Source organism: Acomys minous (assembly GCF_964271855.1).
Source record: "Acomys minous genome assembly, chromosome: 15".
Classification (NCBI taxonomy): domain Eukaryota; kingdom Metazoa; phylum Chordata; class Mammalia; order Rodentia; family Muridae; genus Acomys; species Acomys minous.
The window spans coordinates 101,325,724-101,353,665 of NC_140497.1; the positions used below are offsets into that span (position 1 = coordinate 101,325,724).

At 58.6% G+C, this 27,942-nt stretch overlaps 1 protein-coding gene across 16 annotated transcripts; it reads left to right on the top strand.

Annotated features, from left to right (window-relative positions):
* The first annotated feature begins 112 nt into the window (after window positions 1-112).
* MAST3 (microtubule associated serine/threonine kinase 3) lies at window positions 113-27,824 on the top strand. Of its 16 annotated transcripts, none has more exons than XM_084759102.1 (29): window positions 113-177; window positions 6,693-6,724; window positions 9,073-9,162; window positions 16,470-16,558; window positions 16,633-16,705; window positions 16,848-16,868; window positions 17,253-17,331; window positions 17,470-17,627; window positions 17,710-17,785; window positions 18,194-18,403; window positions 18,572-18,673; window positions 18,765-18,897; window positions 19,183-19,241; window positions 19,756-19,841; window positions 19,925-20,133; window positions 20,428-20,566; window positions 21,367-21,499; window positions 21,578-21,743; window positions 21,867-21,968; window positions 22,154-22,276; window positions 22,594-22,703; window positions 23,071-23,207; window positions 23,575-23,831; window positions 24,035-24,247; window positions 24,385-24,611; window positions 24,816-24,938; window positions 25,078-25,214; window positions 25,291-25,472; window positions 26,079-27,824. In XM_084759102.1, exons 1-29 carry the CDS (start codon window positions 139-141, stop codon window positions 26,600-26,602), a joined length of 4,029 nt encoding a protein of 1,342 aa, XP_084615228.1. In that variant the 5' UTR covers window positions 113-138; the 3' UTR covers window positions 26,603-27,824. The 16 variants fall into 16 exon arrangements, with proteins under 16 accessions (XP_084615228.1, XP_084615236.1, XP_084615237.1 ...); XM_084759110.1 differs by having other exon boundaries at window positions 16,636-16,705; XM_084759111.1 differs by lacking the exon at window positions 16,848-16,868.
* Window positions 27,825-27,942: the final 118 nt, after the last annotated feature.

A 27,942-nucleotide genomic window follows, 5' to 3' on the forward strand; every position in this document is an offset into this window, starting at 1 on the left:
GCTCCCAGAATTGCGAAACGCTAGGGCCGGAGGGGCGGGGCCATCCTGGCGTCAGCTGACCGAGAGGACCAATGGCGTTCGGGGGCGGGGCCGCGGACTGGGGCCGGGGGCGGGGCCGGCCGCGGGGGACACTCAGCGATGGACGAGCCGAGCCTCCTGCGGCGCCGCGGGCTCCAGGTGAGGCCGGGCGCGGGCGGGAGAGCGGACAGAGCCCTTTGGGCGGGGAAATTGAGGCAGGGAGTGAGGAAGGCCGGGGAGCGTCAGATTGCGCGCTTTTCACATCTGCCGCCCAGAGCGCTTTGCGCAGGATGGGAAGGGTGGGAGGGGGGTGTCTCCGTTAGAATGGGGAAACTGAGGCTGGGCCCCTGGCTTGGGGAGAAGGGACTGGAGGGTCCCCGGCACCACACCGGCTCCGAGCTCTAGTATACTCAGCCGCTGAGGTGGACAGAGCCCAGCCAGGGTCGCCGCTAGCGGTCAGTCTCCTGCCTCCGGTCCTTTCCACAGATGAGGAAAACTGAGGCTCCAGCCTGGGAAAGCCACCAGCCCGAGGCTGCCCGGCTGGGATTCCATCTCTGCAGGGTCACAGAGCTATGTGACAGCGAAGGACATGCAGGGTGTGTGAGTGTGGTGGCTTCTCCCAGCCTCAGTTTCCCGATGTAACAGGTTTGCGCCTCCAGGAAGCGAGAACGTGGGTATGGGATGACCAAAACGCAGGTCCAGGGCACTCTTGGTTATGAGTCTCGAGAGGCGATGCCTCTGGCCTCTCTGGGTCTCAGTTTCCCCGATCTGGAACGTCGGCAACACTCAGAGGTTTGCCTGGTTCCTCCTGAGGCTGGGACCTCACACCTAAGCGGCCAGCAGGTTTGCGGGAGGGAACCGCACAGCCGCCGACTGCCCTGCATCTATTGGGGCGCCTGCTGTATGCGAACCCTCAGCTGCCCTGGAGGCGGATGCAGGCAGCGCTGACCGCGCAGGGTGGCCCGGGCTGCGGGAGGCCGGCCCAGGGCAGCGGAGTTTGGGGAAGTGAAGATTAAGTAAAGCTGCTTAGAGGGGAGGCAGTGGGGCGGGTCTCCCCTCCCCCGAGGGAGCCGGGGACCTGGGGGCCCCGGGCGGGAAGGCGGGAGTGGGGGCGGGGCTGGCGCGCGGCGGGTGTCGCCCGGGCCCCAGTTAGATGCGAGCCCGCCCTCGGCCTCTTAAAATAGAGACGCCGCCTCCGGGTGAGCGAACGGGGGCGCGGCTGACGTCAACAAGCGGGACCTGTTCCACGTGGGGGTAAATATTTCCAGATGACAGGCCCCATGTTACACACGGGGAAACTGAGGTCCCGAGACATATAACGGTCCTCAGGATCAGGCCGCTGTGGGTTGGCTGCAGGGAGTTGAGGGGTGTGCAGGGAGGACCGGAGTCTTAGCCAGGTGTGGTGGCTGAGGCAGATCGGTCCCGCGTTCGAGTTCGAGGTCAGCCTCGGCTTCGTGAGACTCGCCTTGAAAATGCCAAACAGCAAAACCATCCCGGAAAAAAACAAAAAGAAAACCAAGACAAAAAAAAAAAAAGTTTCTCAGTTGGACCTGGGTGCGAATGATGGGGTGAACTTTTGAAGAATCTAAATTTGGCGGGGTGGGAGGGTAGGGGTGGGGGAGGGGACGAGAAAGCTCTAAGAGTAAAGGTACTTGCGACCAAGTCTGACAACTTGAGTTCAATCTCCAGAATTGATAAAAAGGGAAAAGGCTGATTTCCACTTTTGTCCTCTGAGGTCCACGTATGCGCTGAGACACACGGGCACACATGTTTAGTAACTACACACACAAGTAAGTGGGAAAAAAGAAAAGAAAAAGAAAGAAAGCGAGTGGGGCTGGAGAGATGGCTCAGCGGTTAAGAGCAGTTGCTGCTCTTACAGAGGTCCCGAGTTCGATTCCCAGCAACCACATGGTGGCTTTACAACCATTTATAATACGGTCTGATGCCCTCTTCTGGCATGCAGGTGTACAATCAGATAGAGCACTTGTATACATAATAATAAGAAATGAATCTTTTTTTAAAAAACTAGAGAAAGACACACACACACACACACACACACACACACACACACGCTGGACAGTGATGGCGAACATCCCCGGCACTTGGGAAGTCCGAGGCCAGGTCTACAGAGCGAGTCCAGGACAGCCAGGGCTACCCAGAGAAACCCTGGCTCGAAAAAGGAAAAAGAATGAAAGAAACAAAGAAAACCGCTAAACTTTGGTTTCAAGGCACCGAGGAGCCGCGGCAGGTGCCAGGGCAGGGGAGGACCTACTAAGCGGGGACGAGAGGCTTTAGAGCACACTGGATTAAAGGCTACAGTAGGATGTCACTAGCTGTGCCTAGAAGCTCAGGCCCCCTTTCCGCCAAGCCTTCTGAGCCATCTCCGGCTTCCTTCAACGCCTCAGCCAATCAGAGGCCAGGCTTCCCATGACAGCCAATCAGAGTGCTTGGAGGCTGATGCCCGCGGTCAAAGGCTCCCTTCCTGAGTGCTGGAGACATCTCTGGTAGCTGAGGCTGGCCTTGAACTCCTAATCCTTTTGTCTTCTCCTGAGCACCACCAGGCCTGGCTGATAGCACTGGGCATGGGGTCCCAGGCTCTGTGCGCTGAGTGGTGGCCATTGCATAGACCAGGCTGGCCCACTTCAGTCTCTGGGGTAGCTGGAATGCAGGCAGTGTTCTCCCATGCCACAGAATGGTCCGGGTGAGTGTTCCCGGCCTGACTATTTCGCCCCCTTCTCCCCGAAGCCCTCGAGTTGGGGCTTTGTCCTGGTGACGGTGCGTGCCTAGCGTCGCAGGGCTGGGGAGAGAGGTAGGAGGAGTGCCTCGAATTCTGAGTCCTGCCGGGGCTGCAGAGCGAGATCGGCTCCCACAAAAGCCAAATCCTCATCTCACAGGCAACTCTGGGGTCCCTGGCCTTTCTGCCCACCTCGCAGTGGCCGCCGCTGTTGGAGCAGACTAGTCTCTCCAGTCATAAAATGGATGCTCAGCCAGCCCTGTATGGCGGCTGACCCTGGGCACCTGAGTTAGGTAGGGTTCGAGCCCTCCAGAGCGATCACTGATCAGGCCCGGTTCCTCCGAACTGGGTCATCTGTAGGTTGGGGCTGAGTCCTGGTCCACAGCACTCCAAGCCATGAGGAGTCCCTAAACAACTTTTAAATCACAGTTGGGGCTTGTAGCTCAGTGGGTAGAGTGCTTGTATCTCAGTTGGCAGAGTGCTTGTGGCTCAGTTGGCAGAGTGCTTGTGGCTCAGTGGGTAGAGTGCTTGTGGCTCAGTGGGTAGAGTGCTTGTGGCTCAGTGGGCAGAGTGCTTGTGGCTCAGTTGGCAGAGTGCTTGTGGCTCAGTGGGCAGAGTGCTTGTGGCTCAGTGGGCAGAGTGCTTGTGGCTCAGTGGGTAGAGTGCTTGTGGCTCAGTGGGTAGAGTGCTTGTGGTTCAGTTGGCAGAGTGCTTGTGGCTCAGTGGGTAGAGTGCTTGTGGCTCAGTGGGCAGAGTGCTTGTGGTTCAGTTGGCAGAGTGCTTGTGGCTCAGTGGGTAGAGTGCTTGTGGCTCAGTGGGTAGAGTGCTTGTGGCTCAGTGGGCAGAGTGCTTGTGGCTCAGTGGGTAGAGTGCTTGTGGCTCAGTGGGCAGAGTGCTTGTGGCTCAGTGGGTAGAGTGCTTGTGGCTCAGTGGGTAGAGTGCTTGTGGCTCAGTGGGTAGAGTGCTTGTGGCTCAGTGGGTAGAGTGCTTGTGACTCAGCGGGTAGAGTGCTTGTGGCTCAGCGGGTAGAGTGCTTGTGGCTCAGCGGGTAGAGTGCTTGTGGCTCAGTGGGTAGAGTGCTTGTGACTCAGCGGGTAGAGTGCTTGTGGCTCAGCGGGTAGAGTGCTTGTGGCTCAGCGGGTAGAGTGCTTGTGGCTCAGTGGGTAGAGTGCTTGTGGCTCAGTGGGTAGAGTGCTTGTGGCTCAGTGGGTAGAGTGCTTGTGACTCAGCGGGTAGAATGCTTACTTAGCATGCTTGTTGCCCCTGGCCTCCATCCCCAGCACCACATAAACCAAGTGTATGTAGTACAAGCCAATCTAGCATTCAGGAAGGAGAGGCAGGAGGGTGAGGAGATCCAGGCCAGCTTGGGCTACAAGAAACCGTCTCAACAACAGCAGAAATAGCAGTCCCAGAGGGCCAAGTCCGCGACCGTCTGTAATCCCAACCTTGGAGTCTGAGGCAGGAGGATGGCGAGTTCCAGTCTGCGCTGCAGAGAGATGCCCCAAGAAAAAGAAATAACAGCCAGTAGCGGGGCGTCTGTGTGGGAGCTGCCGCGGGAGCATCTGGAGAGGGGGCCGCGGAAGCAGATGGTGCAGGGACGTGGTGGGCTCACTTCCGGGGAGCTTTCCGGGCCTCGCAGCCCCCTTCCCCCGCTCCCTGGAGTCTGTATCTTGGGAGCGCGTGTTCCCGTCCTCGTAGGTGCTGGGCTCTGTGGAACCCGCTGTTTTCTCTTTGTTGTTGTTGTTTTCTTTTTCTTTTCTTTCCTTTTTTTTTTCCCTTGGTTTTTCGAGACAAGGTTTCTGTGTCCTGGACTCGCTTTTGTAGACTAGGCTGGCCTCGAACTCACAACGATCCGCCTGCCTCTGCCTCCCAAATGCTAGGATTAAAGGCGTGCGCCACCACCGCCCGGCTGAACCCGCTGTTTTCTAAACGAGTTAATTGGGACACAGAGAGGTTAGGTGGGTGAGAGGACGTCACAGAGCAGCACCGCCAGATCCGAAGGAAACGGCCAGGATGGGGTTCCCAAACCAGACCCTAGAGTTCAAATTCTGTTTCCAGCTTCGTAGTGAGGGGGAGCTGATGTGAGACACCCCCACCCCAGCCCATCCCCGTGAGTGGATGAAGTGAGAGGAGACGCTAAGGGAATCTGATACAGCAAGGGCCCATCCTTTCCCTCGTCGCCCAGTGGTCCAGCGCCTGGCAGTTCCCGCTCCCTCCAATTGGCTATGAGGACCGATGACGTCACTGGTTGCCATGGCAAACACCCGCCTAGGAATGTGGGTAGCCCGGAGCCCACCACTGTAAAAATAATCTTTGTCCCCAAGGTGGCCGCCTCAATGAGCGTGTCTGTTGGGCGTCTGAAGACTGCATTTCCCAGCTCTCCCACTGTGTCTGTGCCTCAATTTCCCCGCCTTGTACAGCAGAGGCTCGGTAAAGGAGGCACAACACGGCCAGTTTCTGCTTGGGCCGCTGCTCGGCTGAACGTTAACAGGAGACAGCCGACAGTCATCTCCCCTAGTCATTAGCACAGCCATATCAGGTGGGGAAACCGAGGCACGGCATTTCTAAAGCAATTGCAAGGCCTGCACGGAGGTGTGCACAGCTTTCTCAAAACTAACGGGGGAAAAAAAACCAATCTCTTTGAAGCAGGTGGTGGTGCAAGCGGAGGCAGGAGAATCACCATGAGTTCCAAGCCACCCTGGGCGACATAGAGAGAGCCTGTTCCAAAGGAAGAGCCAGACTCAGTTACATGTTTGGCCACAAAGCTGACGCCTGTCTCCTTTCTTGGAATCCACACTGAAAAAAATGCAAGATGTCACAGGAATCACCACACAAACGTGCATGAGCGCACGCACACAAATAAAACCACACATTTCCCATACCACGTGTCAGGACAGACCCTGGCGTCCCAGTGGGGCCCACGCCGGGGTTTCTGCCTTGTGCATAGCAGAGGCCCCCGGGTTGGAGCAGACCAATGACTTCTCTCCCCCCCCCCTCTCTCTTTTTTCAAGACAGGGTCTCTCTATGTAGCCTTGGCTGTCCTGGACTTGCTTTGTAGACTAGGCTGGCCTTGAACTCACAGAGATCTGCCTGCCTCTGCCTCCTGAGTGCTGGGATTAAAGGGGTGCGCCACCACACCCGGCCCACCAATGACTTCTCAAAGGCTAAATCTATTGTGTCCCCACTCCTGACCAGGAACAGAGGCTCTGGGGGCCTGGGGAACTAGATTGGGGTGCTGAGGTGGCAGGTGTGCCACTAGTCTTGGCACAGAATTATGTACTTATTGAATAATAACAACAACAACAATAATAATAATAATTATTATTATTATTATTATTATTAATTTGAGAGAAGCCTCCTCTGTAGCCCAGGCTGGAATCAAGATGTTCCTGCCTTGGTCGGTCAGCACTGGGAAGACAGGTGCGACCCATTGTATCTGCCTTCATTTCTTCTTCTTTTATTTCATAATTTTCATTACATGTATTCATTTGTCTTGTGTGTGAGCACATGCGTACGCACTTGAGCTCAGAGGACAACTTGCAGAAGTCAGTTCTCACCTTCTACCATGTGGGTCCTGGGGATTGAACTCAGGCGGTCAGGTTTGGCAGCAAGCACCCTCTCCCGCTGAGCCATCTTGCTGCCCCCACCCCACCGCCCTCCCCCCGCCACACACACACACACACACACACACACACACACACACACACACACTAGCAGGGGCAGGCACTGGGCTTCAGACAGCTTGGGAGCCAGGTGTGAATACCTCAGGTGAGACTGAGCTACTGAAGAGCCTGGAAGGCCACAGTTGGTGTGGGTACCCCGAGGGTGGGGCAAGCGGGAAAGAGGCCTTGACAGAGCCAGATCCTGTGAGAGGCTGATGTTGGGGTGTAGTGAGTGGAAAACTTCCTGGGTTGACCCCACTTTCTTCGTCTTATTTCAGAAGGAGCTGAGTCTTCCTCGAAGAGGGCGCGGGTGAGTAATTTATTCAATGATTAATACAGCTACAGCGTTGCATTTTCCTTTGTCATTTTGTGTGTGTGTTACAAAAAACAAAACAAAAAATGGTCTTTCACCGGATCCTTTGAGGCAGGGTCTCAATCAAACCCAGAGCCTCCTCCAGAGACCTCCTGTCTCCTCCCAGTGCCACCAGCGCCCACCAGCGCCCACCTGGCATTTACATGGATTCTAGGGATCTGGACCCCAGTTCTCAATTTGCGCGGCAACTGCATTGACCACTGAGCATCCTCTCTCTTTTTTTCCCCTTAAAAGAACACTTCCCACCTTGGGATCCAGCCAAAGCACACATAGTTGCGTGGCTCATGTCTGTGATCCCAGCAACAACCAGGAGGCTGAGAGATAACACAATTCGAATTCAGCCTGGGCTACATGAGACCCTGCCCTCGCCCCCCAAAAATCTATCTGGGGGTGTAACTCCACTGCCGAAGGCTTGCTCAAAGATCAAAGGTCAGAGGCTCAGGAGATGGCTCACTGGATAAAGGCAATTGCTTTGGGGGTGCTTGGGTACCCCCATGAGAACGGCTCGCTTCCTTTTGGCGCCTGCCGCCAACAGAAGTCGTGGGACTGGCATCATCTGGGGTTGCTCTGGAGCTCAAAGAACACTTTGTTCTTGGTGCGTCCCGGGTTTACAGATGGATAAACAACGCCTGGGGGAGGGGTTCGCCTCCAGTTCGCGTCCAGAAAGCAAACAGCCTTGGACACCCCACCTCTGCAGGCTTCCGGTGCCTCGATTGGAGGCTGAGAAGCTCCGAGTTTTTGAGCACCTACGACGTGCTGGGCCCACTCGGTTGGGAAAATGAGCCGGTTCAGCTCCTCTGGCGCCCGGGTTCTTAACAGAGACACACGTCGTGAAATGTGTGTGCTCGGGGGAAATTAGGCAGAAAGAGACAGAGAGGCTCTGGGGATCTTTCGGAGGAGCTGAGGTTTGATCGTAGAGAGGACTAGAGGCGGACGGGGCAGGGGTGAGTAAGGCCGGCGGGGCGGTCAGTGTGGGGACAATAGCATTCCAGACAGAGGGGTCAGCTTGGGCAAAGGTGCTGGGGTGGGACCCGCCTTGGCATTGGAGAGAGCGGGAGGTAGGTGAGGTAGAGCAGACATGGGTTCTGAGAACTGGGTCTCAGTCGCCGCCCCCCCCCCCCCCCAAAGTCATGCGCACTTCGGCTGGGCTGGGGCGGGGCTGGACCTTGTCCTGAGTGCGCTGTGAGGGACCGGGAGGCGGGAGAAGAGCAGTGCACCGACCTCAAGGGTAAAGTCAGGGCCGGAGTCCCCGGGGAGCTGCCAGTTCTGCCACCCGTGCTATATGTGACTAGACCTTGGGCTGTCAAGGGACAAGGCGGTGGGGCGAGGAGATGGGAGGGGACACACCGATGCGATCGCAGGTGAGAGCTCCGGGTCCGCAGGGCCCAGGTCCCCTCACTCCGACACGTGGCTAGGTGGGCTGCGTGTCCCAGAAACCGGCCAAAGAGGGCCAGACTGTAGCTCCCTCCATCTCCCCCATCGGGCGAGCAGGTCCCTCTGTCCCTAGTGCGCACGCGCTCAGTTGCTAGACGCGAGGCTCCGCCTCTGGCCCCGCCCTCCACCACAGTTCTTTGGTAGTCCCGCCTCCAGACAAGCCCAAGAGCCCGGCCAGAGACACCGCCCACTCGGAGGCCCGGTCCCCCACCGCCCCCGCAGGCCTGGGCTCCTGCAAATTGCTTCCTTGCGCCCTGCCTATCTTGCACACTATGAGGCCCCGCCCACCATCCGGAAACCGCATTCAGCGGAGCGGTACTACAACGCCCCAACTCCCCCTTGTTTGGGTCCCCCTTTCTTCAGACTCTCCCCACTTCCCTTAGCTCCGCCCCGCACTCTATAGCCTTGCCTACACACCAGCAGCCCCGCCCCACTTCTATGCTCAGGATCCCCCCAAAGCCTGGCTCGGCAAACATAGTCCCTCCCATAACCCCGCCCACACCACGGCCCCACCCCCGAGCCCTGGAGACCCGCCCCATTGGTCTTTAGCCCCGCCCTCAGCCCACCTGCCGCCCCGCCCCGTGGCTCGTAGCCCCGCCCTACAGCCCCGCCCCCGCCCGCCGCCGGTGCGCGCGTCCCTCTGTCCATAGTCCCAGCGCGTCTGCTCGCGCCCGGTGCGACCGGGCGTCGGTTCCCGCGGCGCCGCCATGAAGTCCCGCAGGGAGAAATTACTGATCCCCGCGCTGACGCTCGAGTGAGTACCGAGGCCTGAGCACCAGGGTGCGACCCCCGGGAGCCCGCGGGGGCCACGCCGGGTCGCCGCGGGGTCACCGCCCGCCTCTGTCTTGCAGTCTGTCGCCGAGCAGCCAGAGCCCATGCCTGCTGAGCCCCGGCAGCCCCTGCAGCCCCTGCAGCCCGTCGCTGGGCCTGCAGCCCTGGAGGTGAGTGGCGCCGCCCCGCACGCGCGCCCGGTCGCCCCAAGGCTCAGTGTCACCCCGAGGGAGCACCCAGCTGCAGGTTGGCGCTGGACAGGTGTCCAAGGCGAGGCCAAAACTTGAGCCCAAGGACTTCCCGAGACAGGTGCTGGATTCCCAGGGCCCTGCCAGGTGGTGGCCCTGCTCGGGGACCCGCCGGAAACTCCTCCCTCTGGTCACACACAATCCCAATGGGGCTGCACCAGACCGTGAATAGCTAGCTCTGCCCAGACCATGTTCCTCAGTGAGGAAACTGAGGCCCAAAGAAAGGCCTGTTGTGATTCCGTAAGCCTGGGGGCCCAGCTTGGCCACAACACCCTACTGCAAGTCAGCAGCGCCCTCTGTGACTGTGGCAGGTGTCAGAGGCTTGCCCATGTGAAAATCAAGAGTCTTGACTTACATGGGAGCCATTTCCACCTTAGCGCGAACCAGCTATTCAAGCACATTCCACAGATTTTGAATGGGGAAGACACGTAATACTACGGAGTCCACACTGAATCGCAATGGCGTTACCTTCACTCACTCAGCAAACACTAGGCACCTACCAGTGTGCCAGGCGAAAAGTCCACAGGTGTGATCAACAGTGACATCTCCCTCAGAGCGTTTCCGCTTGGCCAGGGAACAAATGAATGACTAATGAGATGTGCTTAAACGCTGACCCCTTGGGGAGGTCGATTGGAGCCAGGGACAGGGCTAGTTGAAGGTTAGCAGCTGTGACTGTGTGTGTGCAAAGGTCCTGAGGCAAAGTGGCATAGTTCCCCCTTTTAAGGGGAATACGATTTTGTGGTGACTAGGATATCTGGAGGGGAGCTGGTTGCCCAGGGGAGGTGAGGACTGCTGTGGCCACACTTCCTGAGGCACCCCGATTGCGCCTCTGAGTCCTTGGTTCCAACCCAAGGGAGGGCAGGAGAGAGGGAGGGTCCGTGGGCTGGGGTTGCCAGTGACTGACTGAACAGGTTACACTGGAGGAAATGGAGGCTCTTGCTGGGGACTGGAGTCCAGGCTGGCAGGCAGACAGTCACCGCCAGAGGGCAGCAGAGCCACTTTGCCTGCAGCCACTGACTGACTCCCCAGCCCTGGAGCAGGGTGCAAGTGATTTGTTTGGCAACTTGAGTGTGAAAGAGCCCCTCTAATTCAGGTACTATAGGGAAGGTCATTTGTGGCCCATCATCCTGAGGTCCCTGACCCTGTGCAACCCATCGGCCCCTCCCTATGTGCCCTTCATTCAGCTGATCCTCCTGAGTGCAGCCAGGTCCTGCCACAGCTCTGCTCAGAGGTCTGTTCCCTTCTTTCCTTGTTTGAAGGCTCCATCACCACCACGTCTGCAGGATGAAGCTTTCCACACACATTCCACCCTTTTGTACACCCGGCCTCTCAACCCCATCAGATCTATGATTTCCATTTTTTTTTCCCCTAGGCAGGAGGCAGGCCCTCCACTCTCAAAGCATACCTCTGATCTTTTTTTATTTGTTTGTTTGCTTGCTTGCTTTTAAGACAGGGTTTCTCTGTGTAGCCTTGGCTGCCTGGCCTCCCTTTGTAGAGCAGGCTGGCCTCGAACTCACAGTGATCCGCTTGCCTCTGCCTCCAGAGTGCTGGGATTAAAGGCGTGCGCCACCAAGCCCAGCTGTTTTTGTTCTTCAAGATAAGGTTTCTCTGTGTAGCTTTGGCTGTCCTGGACTTGCTCTGTAGACCAGGCTGGCCTCGAACTCACGGCAATCGCTTGCTTCTGCCTCCTAGAGAGCTGGGAGTTGTGTGCCACTGCGTCCGGCTCTGGTCCTTGGTTTTTTGAGACAGTGGTTTTTGTTGTTGTTGGTGGTGGTTTGTTTGTTTTTGTACAGCTTAGGTTGTAGGCCAACCTGGCCTCAAACTTATGGCGACCATCTTGTCTCAGCCGCCGTGGTGTTGGTGGAAGGGGTACACTCTGCTGAGTGAGACCCCATCCTTGTGCAGGATTATTGAGTATTCATTTCCTTCAGAACTTTGAGAGACCCTCGAAGGCTTGGCCTGAATCTCTCTGCTCACACTGTATGCTCAGGGCAAGGCCCAGTATGCAGCAGGTGCTTATTTGATGCTCTGGCAGGGATGAATGTTGTCCTTCAGGGTCAGAGCCCCGTCTGGAGTTAACCCTATAGGACACAGACTACACCAGGGCCCTGGAGGCCAAGCACAGATGGAATGCGGGTTTACCTGGGGCGTGACGGGTATGGCGCTGCGGGACAGTGGCTGAGCCACTTGGCACGTGGGAACAGGTGGCAGGATGGGCTGGTTGGACTACGACACACCCAGGACTTTTCCATTTAAATAGTAGTAGTAGCAGCAGCAGCAGGGAGGTGCAGCCAAGTTTCTAGAACCATCTGGGCTGTCAGAGCAGCAGGTGTGCGGAGTGGGCAAGGCCTTCCCTGCTGTGGTTGGGGGTAAGGGAATGGATGTGTGTCAGGTGTGTGGAGGTGTGTCTCAGGACCAATGGCGAGCAGGTGGGTGGCTCTTCCTGGAGGGGAGCTGGGTGAAGCCCAGGCCTCTGCCACCATTCGGTGCCCCAGGGTCAGGGGGGCGCTTTGAGCCTTTGTATTGGACTCAGACCTGACACTTGGGGCATCACAAGAAGCCAACATAAGCCTCTTAGTCACACTTGGCTGCTGCAGGGCCTGTCCTTGAGACTTAAAACATGTGCCCTACCCCACCCACTTTCTCCAGGGTCTACCATGATGTGGCTCTTAGCTTCTCTTCCTGGAAGCCACCAGCCTCTCACTGTAGGCTTAAACCTTCACCCCAAGTTCTAAAAAGTGTTTGCTTTCCAGGACATGAGGGGCTCTCAAATACATTTATGGCTCTGTATTGCTCTTTCAATAAACCCCAATCCTTAATGCAGTCTGTGTGGTTAGCTCTGTGAGCACTGTCCCCAGTACCATCCCTCTCAAGCCCTGGAAGCCAGCTGTGTACCACCCAGCTCCAAGTGTGGAGAGGGCTGGGGTCGGAACCTAGGATTTTCTCCATGCCAGGCGAGCACTTAGGAAGCTATGCTACACCCCTTTTCCTTGAAAGTCTTCATTGGCTTCCTGTTTATTTTCTGTCTCCAATATGAGCTTAAGGACCACCCCACCCCAGGGTCACCCCAGGAGTCCAGGGGCAGGCAAACTGTAGGTGTTCACTGTTTATCAAGTCAATGAGGGGCTGGATGTGGGTTTGTGCTCCAGCCAGCAGGGGGGGGGGGCACCTGAGGTGGCAAAGGCCCTGGAGAAAACGTGGCAGAGTCTGGGGTGACCAGAAGAGGGATGGATTGGAGACACACCCTGAGCGCCCGAGCCTCAGGCTTGTCTCAGATATGGGGTCTAGACTTCAAATCTGAACAAGGTTGGGATCCAGAGTGTCTAATGATCCAGAGAGCCGGGTGCTGTGAGAATGTCCCACTGGCTGGCCACCCAGGACTGGGAGAGAAGCACGACGTATTCTTTTCGTATCTAGCATGTGCGACTTTTCGCCTTTGGTAATGGCTTTCGTGGCCACGCACGCAAGGTTTGTGTGTCACTACGAAGCGGGGCTCACCGCAGACATTACACAGATGGGAAAGAAAGAGGCAGCACAAGGCAGAGCTGATAACAGGAACAGACCCGCCATAGCCTGCGTGAGTGCCGCTGGGGGAGCCACACGCGCCTTGTGGGCCCTAGCAACGCCCTGCTTCTGCTGGTGTAGGCCCTAGTAACGCCCCACCCCAGTTGATGTGGCCCTAGCGACGCCCCGCCCTCGCCACCCAGAGCCCTAGCAACGGCCAGGTAACCCCGCCTCCCCCCCTTGCACAGAGCCCTAGCAAAGCCCCGCCGGTACTGCTGAGGTGCATAGCAACGCCCACATTCTCCCCTGAACCCTAGCAACGGTCCACTACGCCCCGCCCCGTGGCTCCGGGACCTAGCAACGCCCCGCCCCGTCCCTCAAGGCCTTGGCAACGTTGGGCACCAACACGCGGGTTCTGATTGCGCTCCATTTCGGCGCTTCCCGCAGAGCCGTAGCAACAAAGGCTCCATAGTGGAGGGCCCTGGCAACGCCCCGCCCCACCGCCCTCCTCCATAGCGACACCACGCCCCCTCAGGCTCCGCCCCGCGTCTGGGCGGGGCTCTCGGCGGCGCTTCCTCCTAGCAGCCGCGCGCGCTCCTTGTAGCCCCCGGCAGCCGGGCCGCTCCACCGGGCTCAGGCCGAATCTGGCCGATCCGGTCGAGGCCCCGGCAGGCGGAAGAAGGGAGGCATCATGTCGGACCCCAGCTACTGGACCGCGGTGGCGGCCCCCGGACACCGCAGCCGCCTGGCCAAGGGTGCACTGCTACAGCGTTCCAAAAGGTAGGGGGCGGCTCGGGACACAGCGTCGAGCTGTGGGCGCCCGGGACTCGAACCCGAGATCGGGCCCGCAAAGCGAGGACTCTGGGAAGAATGGAGCGGTCTGTGCTGAACACTCAGCGGAAACGTTGGCGCAGACGCGAATACTCGTGGCCCAGGCTGACGAGTGGGTGGCAGGTCTGCAGCCAAGACATGCCTGCCTTCTAGGCCCGGGTCCTCCTCTGGGAGGCACAGAGGCCAAGAGAGGTGCGTCCTCAACCGTCGACCCAGGGTCAAGTTGGAGAGCAGCTTTTACCGTGCTGTGTGACCCGAGGCAGTTCCCCAACCTCTCTGTGCCTGGGTTTCTCTGTGTTTCGGTTTGCCTAGATAGGCAGAGTCTGGGTTGCAAGGACGCTGAGGGCTGAATTCAGCTTCCATGGTGCCCAGAGATAGTGTGGGGCCCAGCACCGCTTACCCACCTTTTACAGCTGGTTTGCAAGGAGCTGTGTAAGCAGTTGGCATCTAATGTGTGCTCAGGTGGGATGATCCCAGGGTCTCTGAGGTGCCCAACGTGGTTGTTTTCAAGGCCTTGCCTGGAAGCCTGAAGGAGACAATCTCTTCGGCTGCAGTTGGAGGACGGTGGGACAGCCTGGGCCGGGAGAGGATGTGGCTGCCAGTGTGTGTCGTGTGCAGAGGGGGGCGGCAGGAAGTCCCGCAGGGACCTTTGGGTTCCGCTTCTGCGCCCACACCTCAGCCTTGGTAGCCCTAGCCCCGGTTTCCCCGTGTGGGGAACAGGCACAGATGGTGGGGTCCCCCCCCCCCCCAGCTCAGGGCTGGTTGGTACTGTGTCCACCTGTGGCTTAGCTGACTCTGGTGGCATGGCCTCCTGCAGCCAGGCTCTGAGGTCATAGGTCCCCCAAGGCAGCTTCACGGGGGCGTGTACTGGTTTTGTGGACCTTCTGGGTGCCCTGAGAGGGAAACAGAGGCTCCCGCAGCAGCGCCTCTGCTGGGCCCAGCTCCCCAACGCCCTCTTGCCTGTGCCCTTTTCTGCCCGTGAGGCCCCCTATCTTGGCCCATAAGCTGTGCCCCTGCATCACCCAAAACCCTCCCTGCCTCCTCCAGGCCCCGCCTGTCGCTCCCTCCCTGACACTTCTGCAGAGCTGCGTTGGTGGAGGGCTGTGTGGGCCGCTCTCCTTGTCGCCTGTCAGAGCTACAGTTGCTGGGTGACTGTAGGGGGCTGGGGAGGAGGGTAGGGGCCCAGAGGCTTCAACTCTGCCAAGGCGGGCAGAAGGGACCCCAGACCTGGGCTGGGGACCACCTCAGCTGAGCCTGAGAATCACCGTGCTCGTTGTGCGGTTGGGTCAGGTTAGCTTTCTGTTGCTTATATGTAGCCCAGGCTGGCCTCCAGCTCACAGAGAATTTGGGGTTAAAGGGTGGAACACCACACCTGGAAGCATTAGCTCCTCAGCAGGATCTTGGGAAAGGTGGGGACAGCAGCTTCAGGGACAGTGACAAGGAGGCAGAGTGAAGCTGGCTTCCCACAACCACGGGCTCTGGGGCATCTCCTGTCTTCTCCACTTGACTGGCAGGAGTCACCATGAGGGGCCAGGGGCTGGGCAGGAGATAGGCTAGAAAGCCCATCAGTGTGTCCTGCTGATGTGCCAGTATCCTCAGGAGGCTGAACAGGCTTTCTGACACCGTGATACACGTTGGTAACGAGGGCGGGAAGGGACTGTAAAGCAGGTTGTTACCCACGTGCCATCCGGGAATCAGGCAATGAAGGTCTGCCCAAGGCCAGCCTGAGCTATATGAGATTCTGTCTCCAAAATACACTATGTTTGAGCTGGGCGAGGTGGCCCACACCTTTAATCCTAGTATTCTGTCAGGCAGAGGCAGGTAGATCTCTGAACTCAATGCCAGCCTGGTCTACAATTCAGAATAGGACAGGCAAGGCTACACAGAGAAACCCTGTCTCAAAAGGGGGGGGGGCTATTTGCCTAGGGGTGACTTGCAATGGGTCTCAGAAACTCCTGCTAAGGACCCTTTTGTTGTTGCTATTGTTTTGGTTTTTCTTTTTCTTTTTCTTTCTTTCTTTCTTTTTTTTTTTTTTTGGTTTTTCAAGACATGATTTCTCTGTGTAGCCCTAGTTGTCGTAGACTTTGTACACCAGGCTGGCCTTGAATTCACAGCGATCCGCCTGCCTCTGCCTATCCAGGCTTGGATTAAAGGTGTGCATCACCACGCCCAGCCTTCGGTTTTTCTTTTCTTTCTTTTCTTTCTTTCTTTCTTTCTTTCTTTTTTTGTTTTTGAGACAGAATTTCTCTATGTAACAGTCCTGAGTGTCCTGGACTCATTCTGTAGACCAGGCTGGCCTTGAATTTACAGTGATCTGCCTGCCTCTGCCTCCTGAGTGCTGGGATTAAAGGCGTGCACCAGACCACCTGGCTTGTTGTATTTTTCGTTTTGGTTTTTTCTTTTTCTTTTTAAAGATTTATTTACTTATGTATACAGTGTTTTGCCTACATGTACACCTACAGGCCAGAAGAGGGCACCAGATTTCATTATAGATGGTTGTGAGCCACCATATGGTTGCTGGGAATTGAACTCCAGACCTTTGGAAGAGCAACCAATGCTCTTAACCTCTGAGCTATCTCAGAGGCTGGTTTTGGTTTTTCAAGACAGGGTTTCTCTGTGTGTAGCCTTGCCTGTCCTGGACTCCCTTTGTAGACCAGCGATCCACCTGCCTCTGCCTCCTGAGTTCTGAATTAAAAGTGTGTGCCGTGGTGGCTGCTGAAGATGTTTAAAGGGTCCCACCAAGGAGAAATTGTAGCTGGTCTGGCCCAACTTGCAGCCAGCCTTGGAGCCGTCCCAGCTGTGCGCATGCGCAGCCTTGGTGCCGTCCCAGCTGTGCGCATGCCCCTCGCTCCCTCAGGTTTACCCTCTAATCCTCTTGTCTGTCCCCTCTGCAGCTGCCGCAGTGGCAACCGCAAGAGCCTAGTCGTGGGGACACCCTCACCGACTCTCTCCAGGCCTCTGTCACCACTGTCTGTCCCAACAGGTGAGTAGGGGAGATCCGGGTGGGTGGCAGGGTCCCTGTCTCTACCCTGACACAAATTCCCCACCTCCCCTCAGCAGGTAACAGCCCCTTGGACAGTCCCCGGAATATCTCCGCCGCAGCAGCCATCAATTTCCCCTTTGCCCGGAGGTGAGCGCCCTTCCCTCAGGACAAGATTGTGGGCCTCGCAGGCCAGACCTGCCCCCTCATGTGCTGTTCTTCCCTCCCTTGCCTGGTGGTTTGGTGGTCTCTCCCTGTGGCTTCTGCCTGGTGTACACATGGCACTCCACAGCCACCTCTCTCATGGTGACAGGTAATTCAGAGTCCTACAGAGGAGGAGGGGGCTGCACTAACTCACTAACAGCCCCTCCCTCATTCGCTAACAAGAACTGGCAGGGCAGGGCCTTCAGTTTCACCACAGGATCGAGCATCCTGTGCTGAGGACTGACGCTAGGGCTGGGAACAGGGGGCCGAAGCCTGCCCCCTTGGAGTACCCCTGTGTTGTTTGGGGGCTGGGATCCCCCAGAAGCAACAAAGCTTTGGGTGGCACATGCTTCAGGGACTGCTTCCTGGAGGCAGTAGGCCTGCCTTCCTGGATAGTCCTTGACCCAGCAAGTGGGGAATCTGCCAACACAGCTGCAAGTCCCCACCAGCACAGGGCCAAGCTGTCTTTCCATCTGTCCCTGTCCTTCTCCAGGGCTGACGGCAGAAGATGGTCGCTTGCTTCTCTCCCGTCGTCCGGCTATGGGACCAACACTCCCAGCTCCACCCTGTCGGTACTGACAGCTGCCCTGGGCAGGTGGATGGGGGCGTGGCCTGGACTGGACGCATGCCCTGTCCTAGGTCAGGAGGGGTGCTGCAGAGTGCTGGGTCCAGGCTGTGATCCCCCCCCCCCATCTTCGTTCTTGCCCCAGTCAAGCTCATCCTCCCGGGAGCGTCTACACCAGCTTCCCTTCCAGCCTACGGCAGACGAACTGCGCTTCCTGTCCAAGCACTTTCGCAGCTCAGAAAGCGTCGTGGACGAGGACGGAGGCCGTTCTCCGCGCTTGCGCCCACGCTCACGCAGCCTCAGGTAGACTCGGGCTGGGACCTCTCCACCCTGCCACCCCACCAGGGCTGCCTCTGTCCCTCACCCATCTCTGTCACCCTTTTAGCCCTGGACGCACATCAGGAACCTTCGACAACGAGATTGTGATGATGAACCACGTGTACCGAGAGCGCTTCCCCAAGGTGTGCAGCAGACCCCTTTACCCTGCAGCTGCTACCCTCGGCCAGCCTGGTCCCCTACCCAGGCCCCGCCCCCTGTCATTCACCAGATAAGGCTCTGTCCCTGCCACTCATCGGAACCACAGCCCTCTGCTGAGGCCACTCCAGCCCTGATCACTGACCCGAGTTTTGTCTCGCTGCTTTCAAACTTTACAACCCACATCTGTGTCTGTCAGTTACTTACCGTGTTCTCTGCTTGTCTGACCATAGCCCCGCCCCCCGACAGACCCGCCTCCTGTTCGTGCCTGGCCCCGCCTTCTGACTGATCCACTTCTGTCATTGCCGAAGGACCCCCACCCCAGCCTTCCTCTTCCCCCCCTCCGCCCCCTCCCCGCTCTGCTCCTCCCGCCACTCACCTCTGCCCTCCCGCAGGCCACGGCACAGATGGAGGGCAGGCTGCAGGACTTCCTGGCGGCGTTTGCCCCCGGCGACCGCCTGGCGCTGGCCGACGGTGTCCTGGGATTCATCCACCACCAGATCGTGGAGCTGGCGCGGGACTGCCTGGCCAAGTCGGGCGAGGCTCTGGTCACCTCCCGCTATTTCCTGGAGATGCAGGACAAACTAGAGCGGCTGCTGCAGGATGTGCGTGGGGGCGGGACCTGGCAGGTGGTGGCGCGCCCGCGGGGGTGGGGTGTGTTTGGGGGAACACGCCCTCTTTGGGTGGTGGTTGCCGAGCCCTGGCTGCGCCTCGGCAGGTTGTGGGCGGGGCTTCCCCTGTGGGTGGGTCTCGTCAGGTGCGCCCGCCCACAGGCTCACGAGCGGTCTGACAGCGCGGAGGTGGGCTTCATCGTGCAGCTGGTCCGCAAGCTGCTCATCATCATCTCGAGGCCAGCGAGGCTGCTGGAGTGTCTGGTGAGCCGCAGGCTGGGGGTCCTAGGGGGGGTCTGATGACCCGGATGAGGGCTCGGCGGGGGATGTGTGGCTCATGGCCTCGCCCACACAGGAGTTCGACCCGGAAGAATTCTACCACTTGCTGGAGGCCGCAGAGGGCCAGGCCCGCGAGGACCAGGGCGTGAAGACCGATCTGCCCCGCTATATCATCCGTCAGCTGGGCCTCGCCAAGGACCCGCTGGAAGGTGAGGTGGGGGCACTCATAACAGGGAAAAATCTGGATTCGAACCCAGGGCTCCCTCTGCCTCCTGGTCACAGCCTCGTTCTACGAGTCCAAGATACAGATCCCTGCCACCATAGGGTTACGCCCAGAGACTCACTAGGGGCTGCTGTCTGCCAGTCCCTGGGGCAGAACATGTGGAAAACTGAGACCCCCCACGCCATTGCTTTTCCAGATGATTTTATAGTTCTTACTAGTGGGCTAGATAGTGAATCCTGTCAGAAAAGGAAAATTTTCTGTCCTTTGACAGAGATCCAGCCCCTGAACGACCTTGAGGAAGACCAGCCCCCAGCTCCGGGATCCCCTGAGGTGAGTTACAAGCCGAGGTAGTTCTGTGTTGCCCTTTGCTGGGTGGGTGGAGTAGAGTGAGTTTGCTGAAGTGCTTAATAAGTAAGTGAGACTATGTTGTCATAGAAGTGCCCCAAGTTTGGGCTGGGCTAAAAAGGTCACTGAATTGGTGGGTCTTGAAGGATGTGTTTGCTGCGAAGCAGACTGCTAAGACAAAAACAAGGCCGGGCGCGACAGCGCACGCCTTTAATCCCAGCACTCGGGAGGTAGAGGCAGGAGGATCGCTGTGAGTTTGAGGCCAGCCTGGTCTACAAAGTGAGTCTAGGATAGCCAAGGCTAACACAGAGAAACCCTCAAAAAAAACCAAAACCAAAACAAAAAAAAGCCCCCCAAACCACAACAAAACACTTAAGAATCTTTCACACCGGGTTGTCGAGTTTGGATGGAGAGGAAGGGACGGTGGTCAGTGAGACCGCAGCTTAGCCTTGGGCACAGCTTTTGCTGTGGAAAGACCCCGAGCTCTCTCCTGGTGCAGAGCCGAGGTCTGGGTGGTCCGTCTCGAAGGAAGCCGTGTGAGAGCGACTTTGAAACCATCAAGCTCATCAGCAATGGCGCCTATGGGTGAGTCCTGGATCCCTGGCGGGTGCAGCCTGGGCCTCGGCTCCCACGGCTGAGGCTGCTCAGCGTCCCGCTCCTGTGCACAGGGCTGTCTACCTGGTGCGACACCGCGACACCCGGCAGCGCTTCGCCATCAAGAAAATCAACAAGCAGAACCTGATCCTGCGCAACCAGATCCAGCAGGTGTTTGTGGAGCGCGACATCCTCACCTTCGCCGAGAACCCGTTTGTGGTCGGCATGTTCTGCTCCTTTGAGACCCGGCGCCACCTCTGCATGGTCATGGAGTATGTGGAAGGTGCGGGCCGCCTGCTGCCGTGCTCCCCACACCCGGGCACACGGGGGGGGGGGGTTCGGAGAGGAGTGGGCGCGGGCCCTGAAGTGTTGGGCATGGTGCCAGGGGGGGAGCTTCAGCACGCGCGAAGGTCGCTGAGCAAAGGAAAAGAGCCTGCACTTAGTGGGCACCAGCTGTGTGCAGAGCACCATCTTAGAGCTCTACCCTGCCAGGCAGAGCCTGGAGACTTGAGTCCTGGCCGTTGGCCAAGCTGGGCAGCCTGGGCGGGCCCCAGGTCTGACCCAGTGCCTCGTGCAGGCGGCGACTGCGCCACTCTCCTGAAGAACATGGGCCCGCTGCCCGTGGACATGGCACGCATGTACTTCGCGGAGACGGTGCTGGCCCTGGAGTATCTGCACAACTATGGCATCGTGCACCGGGACCTCAAGCCTGACAAGTGAGCGGTCGACAGGGTGGGGGCTGCGGGCTCGGGGGCGGGGCTGGGGGCGGGGCTACACGCCGCTGAGGCGGGGTCCCAGGGCTGCCTGGGTGGCTCCTCTGATCTACCTTGGCATCACAGAGACCCTGCTGACAGAAAGGCAGGCAGTTACACACAGAGAACCCACTCAGTGCAGAGGAAACGGCCACCCGTTTATTTAGGGCCATCTGTCTCTGAAGCAGGAACTGCTGGTTCCTCAGCTCTTTGCCATGTGGCTATGTGGCATTCAGTGCCTGGTGCTGTTTGCACTTGGCTCCGCGCATATATTTGGCACCAGCTGTTTATCTCGACTTTTGATTTCTGGGTAGCTGGCACAGCGTGCACACACAGTAGCTACAAACGCATACTGCTTCATGTAGCCCAGGCATACAGGAAGAGCCATGTAAATGAATAGCAGTGTATACAGAAAGCGAGTTTTGGGGGACTTTAATGTAAAAGATGTATTTACAAGGTACATAAAATACAAGATCATAGCAGGACATGGTGGCACACACTGGTCATCTTCGTTCTCAGGAGACTGAGGCGGTTCAGGAGTTTAAGGCCCGCCTGTGCTACCTAATAATGAGTTTGAGGCCACGCTGGGCCACATGGAAGAAAAAGATTTTATTTCAAGCACATGCACGCTGACATGGGCTTACTAGGGAGACCAGGTGACAAAACAGAGCCCGTATGTACAGTGGGGACTTGAGCCCGTCCTGGCAACCATGCTGGGCTCTGGTTTCCCCCGCTCAGCCTGAGCGTCCTGGCCCCGCCCACAGCCTGCTCATCACCTCCCTTGGCCACATCAAGCTGACGGACTTCGGCCTGTCCAAGATCGGCCTCATGAGCATGGCCACCAACCTGTACGAAGGTCACATCGAGAAAGATGCCCGAGAGTTTGTGGACAAGCAGGTGTGAGCCAGCCCCGCCTCCCGACCCAACTTCCACCCCCGCCACACTGGGCGGGCCTCATTTTCCTGTTCCGTGTAGGTGTGTGGGACTCCGGAATACATTGCGCCCGAGGTGATCTTCCGCCAGGGCTACGGGAAGCCGGTGGACTGGTGGGCCATGGGCGTGATCCTGTATGAGTTCCTTGTAGGCTGTGTGCCATTCTTCGGGGACACGCCTGAGGAGTTGTTTGGACAGGTGGTCAGCGGTGCGTCTTAAACTAAGGGTCTGAAAGTGGGAGGTGGGCTGACCACAGTGCTAAAGACGCCTGGAGAATCATGGTGGAAAGTTCTAGAAAGGGCATCCTGTCGCTTCCTCTGCCTCACTTCAGATGAGATCATGTGGCCAGAGGGAGACGAGGCCCTTCCTCCTGACGCCCAGGATCTCATCACTAGGCTGCTGCGCCAGAGCCCAATGGACAGGCTGGGAACTGGTAAGTCGATGGGGCGGCTTCACCCAGGGCCCTGCTCACCAAGCTGTGTGGAGGAGGGAGCTTGGAGTTGGGCCTTTAGAGGAACTAGTTGGGTCTGGTGCTTTTCTGGGTCTATCCTGGCCCTGTCAAGTGGGGAGGGCGATGGGGAGTGCAGTCCTGCGGATCTCAGCCCCAGCTGTCTGCAGGGGGCACCCATGAGGTGAAACAGCATCCCTTCTTCCTGGCCCTGGACTGGGCGGGACTCCTGAGACACAAAGCGGAGTTTGTCCCACAGCTCGAAGCTGAAGACGACACCAGCTACTTCGACAGTAAGTGGGGACCCTGTAGATAGATGCAGAGCAGTGTCTCCTGCCCTGTGCTCCCTGTCCACAGCACCCATGCATGTCAGGGGTCCCCCCTTACAGCGTTGAGACACCGCGCTCAAGGTGCATGAACTCCTGGCTGTGATGACACAGCTTTTGGGGATCCGCTCTGAGATTGGATGAGCTGCAAAATGCCTGTCGCCAGGCACTTGGCAGGTTCTGGCTTGGCGTCCTGGCCTGGGACATTCTCCTGTCCCTGAGCTGCACGTTCCAGGGTCTCTGGTTGTCCCCAGCTGCCCCAGCCTCTCACTTCACCCCCACAGCTCGCTCTGAGCGTTACCGCCACTTGGGCTCGGAGGACGACGAGACGAATGACGAGGAGTCTTCCACAGAAATCCCCCAGTTCTCCTCCTGTTCCCACCGCTTCAGCAAGGTGGGCTGGCGGGCGGCAGCACACGCCGGGGCTTGGTCGCTTCTGTGCTTTAGTTTTGTGTTCTGAGACAGGGTCTCCTCTGCAGCCCATCCTGTCACAGCCCCTAGTGCTGAGGTGACAGGTGTATGCCAACCGTTCCCCTATTAACTACCATTAACAACAACAAAAATCTCAGCCAGGCGTGGCAGCACAAACCTGTAATCCCAGCACTCAAGGAGGCAAAAGCAGGTGGATTGCTGGGAGTTCAAGGCCAGCCTGGTCTACAAAGGAAGTCCAGGACAGCTAAGGCTACACAGAGAGACCCTGTCTTGAAAAACAAACAAAACAAAGCAAACACGCAAACAAAAACACACACAAACTCTCACAGGTTTACAGCAGTTCTGAGTTCCTGGCTGTCCAGCCCACCCCCACCTTTGCAGAAAGGAGCTTCAGTGAGGACCGAGAGGAAGGGTGGGAACACAGCAGTGACGGTGACAGTGGCCGCCGCCTGAGCATCGACCTGCGGTAGGTGGCTGAGACGTTAGGAAGAACCAGACTGCAAAACCTGATGTTGAAGGAGCTTTTCAGTGGCCCCGGAGAAAAGGATGAAATGTCAGAGGTCCCTGGGGTCTTGCGCCCTATGGCTCTGTACCCCGAAGGCGGCTCTGTACCCCTAAGCCGCTGAGCTCCATAGCACTGCCTGACTTTGGCTTCCAGGGCCCCTTCTATCCAGAACACACCTGGGTGGCAAACTCCATTTATCCTTCAAGTTTCAGACTCAGTAGAAACAATGCCGGCCTGAGAGTGAGGATTGAAAACTGGGTGTTTAAGAGTTGAACAGGAGTTCTCCAAGCCAGTGTGGGCGAGTGACGTGGGCTTCTCCCTCAAACAGGCTGAGGTCGTGGACATCTGCCGCTTCCTGTCAGCCATCTTCCTGTCAGCCATCTTCCTGTCAGCCTGACCGAGGTCCCAGCCCAGCTCTCCTAAGCACCATCAGCTTGGACACGATGCCCAGATTTGCTTTCTCATCTGAAGAGGAGGGAGTGGGTTCAGGGCCTGCTGCCCCCAAGAAGCCTGTTTTCATCCTGGGGGAGCCTGACTCCCAACCCCCAACCACTCCAGTGACACCCAAACCCTGCAACCTTTCTGGTAAGTGGGCCTTGGGGTGAGTTTTCCAGATTTGGGGATTGGGGGTGGGGGCTGGTGTAACAGGAATAGAAGACTCTAGAAATCACAGACTTTGAGGCAAGGCAGGCCTCCCCCGCCCTGAACCTGCTGTCTGGCTTCCGATAGTTGTGGTGGGGCTGGGATGAGACCGAGAGGTGCCAAGTTCACCCCATTTGCCCCCTCAGCTGACACAGCTGTCCTGAGCCACGCCCGCCTTCGAAGTAACAGCACCGGCGCCAGACACTCGACTCCTCGGCCCCTGGACGCAGGCAGAGGCCGCCGCCTGGGAGGCCCAAGAGACCCCTGCCCTGAGAAGCCCCGGGCCTCCCATGGCAGCGGCGGAGGCCGAGTGCCTAAGTCAGCCTCGGTGTCCGCCCTGTCCCTCATCATCACGGCAGGTGATGTGTCGCTCTCCCGTGGGGGTGGGTGGGGTGGGTCCGGAGCTGGTCACCTTTGCTGAGCTCCTGGGTGGGGACCGTGTGGCCCCCGTGGGAGGACAGAGACCCACACGCAGTGTCCCTTCCGCCCTCCACAGACGATGGCAGCGGGGGCCCCCTCATGAGCCCCTTGTCGCCCCGCTCGCTGTCCTCCAACCCCTCCTCCCGAGACTCCTCACCCAGCCGGGACCCGTCACCCGTGTGTGGCAACCTGCGGCCCCCCATCGTCATTCACAGCTCCGGCAAGAAGTACGGCTTCAGCCTGCGCGCCATTCGAGTCTACATGGGCGACAGCGACGTGTACACGGTGCACCACGTGGTCTGGGTGAGTTGGCATTGCACTTGATCCTTGACAAACCCTCCGGAACCTCATGTGGGGCCTGGCTGTGGGAGCCAGCTTGCTCTCCATCCCTTAGTGGGCCCTGCCCTGCTTCGTAGCTGGTGGAAACTGAGGCAACGGCTTACTTGGGTGTCGCGTGGACCCTTGGTTGCAGCGTATGGCGCCTGACCAGCTGTGCTTTGCCCGCAGAGCGTGGAGGAGGGGAGCCCTGCTCAGGAGGCAGGACTGCGCGCTGGGGACCTTATCACACACATCAATGGGGAGTCGGTCCTGGGCCTGGTCCACATGGATGTGGTAGAGCTGCTGCTGAAGGTGCGACCCGTGGACCCCTGGCCTGAGCGTGAGCCCGCTGCCACACCTCCCCTGTACTGGGGTCCAGAGCTGGGGGGTTCTGAGTGGCAGGTGCTGGGCAGCTGCCCGTGCTCTCTGGTGACTGGCGTCCCTCCCGCAGAGCGGTAACAAGATCTCCCTGCGCACCACCGCCCTGGAGAACACCTCCATCAAGGTGGGGCCCGCTCGCAAGAACGTGGCCAAGGGCCGAATGGCCCGCAGGAGCAAGCGCAGCCGCCGGCGCGAGACCCAGGACCGGTGAGCAGGGCGGCTGAGGGGCCCCAGCTCCCCCAGCCCGCGTAGCCTCCCTCACCGTCACCATACCTGTCCCCAGGCGGAAGTCTCTGTTTAAGAGGATCTCCAAGCCGTCTTCTGTGCTGCACACCAGCCGCAGCTTCTCCTCCGGTCTCCAGCACTCCTTGTCCTCCAGCGAGAGCCTCCCTGGATCACCCACTCACAGCCTGTCCCCGAGTCCCACCACGCCCTGCCGTAGCCCTGCGCCCGACGCCCCCACAGGTAGGTGGGTCCCAGACCGGGACTAGTGGTCCCTCCCCTTCATCCCAGCACTTAAGAGATGAAGCAGGGGTGGGGGGGGGGATGGGGGAGCGTGGTGCGCAGAGGGGGGGGGTGGGCGTGGGGGCGTGGTGCGCAGGCCTTTAATCCAGCACTTGGGAGGCAGAGGCAGGCGAGTCCAGTACAGCTAAGGCTACACAGAGAAACCCTGTCTCGAGAAACAAAAGGAGAGAGGGGGGGTGGGGCAGGGGAGGGGAGGCGGAAAGCGTTCAGGCTGGCTTAGCCTTCGTGAAGCTTAGCTCGGAATATGAATTGTACATACACACACAAACACACGATAGCAATCAGTAGAGAGCCCTGACGTGTACTTGAGCTGAGTGGATGGCTTAGTGGCTTGTCCCCAGTATTTAAGGGTCAGACACAGATCTGGGGATGGATGGGTAAATGAGGCTGGGCTCTGACAGGTGAGTAGGAGTACACTCCATCTAGGTCAAGGGCACTCCCCTGTGTGGATAGGTGGCAACCGTGGAGAGCATGGGCCCTTGCCAGTTTGGTCAGCCCAGCCCCCACCTCCAAGAGGGGACACTGACCAGTTCCTGTTGCCCACAGACACAGCGTCCCCACCCAACGTGTCCCCAAGCTCCAGCAGCCCTGCCTCTCCAGCCACTGGCCACACCCGTCCCAGCTCACTGCATGGCCTAGCGGCTAAGCTCGGGCCACCTCGTCACAAGAGCGGCCGCCGCAAGTCCACCAGCAGTATCCCGCCATCCCCCCTGGCCTGCCCGCCAGTGCCCACACCCCCGCCTCGCTCGCCGTCGCCTCTGCCCGGGCACATCCCCACGCCCGCGCGCTCCCCTAGGCTGCGCAGGGGCCAGTCGGCAGACAAGCTGGGCCTAGGCACCAGTGAGCGGCTGGACGGGGACGGGGGTCGGCGCGGCCGGGGCGCCGAGGCTGAGCTGGTGGTCATGAGGAGACTACATCTGTCCGAGCGCCGGGACTCCTTCAAAAAGCAGGAGGCGGTGCAGGAGGTGAGCTTCGATGAGGAGCCTGGGCCGGCTCGGTCAGTGCCGAAGATCGCCGTGCAGGGGGCGGAGGCCACGCCTGGAAATCCAGGGCCAGCCACGAAAGACTGACCCGCTAGCCCAGGCCGCAGTTCCTCAAGGAGCTATCATCTCCACAGTCACACCTGGACGGGGTGGGGCCATCACCCTGGGACACTTGGCCGGAGGGTGCCCCCACCCCCAAGGAGGGCTGGGATGGGGTTGCCAGTGACTTGTAAATAGCGCGCCCTCGCGACTAATTTATTACTTTTTATAAGCAATAGCCAGGCTGGCTGCCCTGGTGGAGGCGTGCGTCTGTCTGTCTGTCTGTCTGTCTGTCCGTCCGCGTCCTCGGCCCCTGGGGCACAGCCTGCCGACCTTGTTCTCTGGACCAAGGTGAAGCACTTTGGGCAACTTCTGTGTTACCTAGTTTGTCTTCTGTCCTTTCCAAGTGTATGTTTGTGTGGTGTGTGGTGTGTGTGTGTGTGTCCCATTTCCAAACCAAGACTCATTCCAGGGCACATAAAAACTGGTCCCTAAACAGTTTGGACAGGACTTGGAAGCTGGGTGCATTGACACCTGCTTGTGACACCAGAACTGTGAGAAGGCTGAGGCAGGAGGATGGCAGGTTCAGGGGCGGGCTGCACTCTGCTTGGTGCCCGCGCCTCATCCCCCGGTTAAGGCGGAAGAGCCCATTCACCCTGTAGGAAATTAACTGACAAGCCCAAGGGCTGGGACCATGCACTTTGCGCCTGAACACCCAGCACCACGAAGCCCCCCTGAGCGCAGCCCCACGTGTGGGAGGCCCAGTACAGCGAGCCTGGGGCCGTGATGTGATCATCTCCCTGGCCCAGCAGTGAGAGGCAGGCGTGTGGACCCCAGCTGTGCTGTGCTGTGCGTGCTGCTGTGTTTACAAGACTAATCCCAATATGGTCGCATTTCCTGTGTGTGGAGCGCTCCTGGACTCTCGCCTATAGCTTTTGTGTGATCCACAGCTGAGGTCCCAGGGTCCCATTGTCTCACAATGGCCCAGTGAGATTCCTGGCTCAAGACTGGATCTACTAGGCCCTGCAGTGAGATTGGTCACCAGGGGAGCCCAGGTCATCCCCCATAATGCTGTGTGATCCAGCAGGCACCTGCTCGGTTGCCAGCTCTGGCCACTCCACGAGGGGATTTCCAGGCACTCAAACCCGCTCTGCACCCTCGCTGACTCCCAGCCAGCACTGCCTGCTGGAAGAGAGACCAAGACTGTGCATGACAAGCCCTCCGCCCACCCTGGAGCTGGCATCAAATAAAAGCCTGTGATAATATCAAATCCTGGTGTGCGCATCTTGTGAGTGGCTGGACGCAGGCAGGGGGGAGGGGACGACTGTGTTATTTGAGGGGAGTTTTGTAGGCTGTACAGGAGTTTGCTTAAACACTTCCGTCCAAGA

Bases quoted from the DNA above. Each gene is read 5' to 3' on its own strand.
- MAST3 (XM_084759102.1), top strand. From the start codon at position 139: ATGGACGAGCCGAGCCTCCTGCGGCGCCGCGGGCTCCAG. The intron at 9,163-16,469 runs GTGAGTGGCGCC...TCCCCTCTGCAG, and splicing joins CTGGGCCTGCAGCCCTGGAG to CTGCCGCAGTGGCAACCGCA. The intron at 21,744-21,866 runs GTGCGTCTTAAA...GCCTCACTTCAG, and splicing joins GTTTGGACAGGTGGTCAGCG to ATGAGATCATGTGGCCAGAG.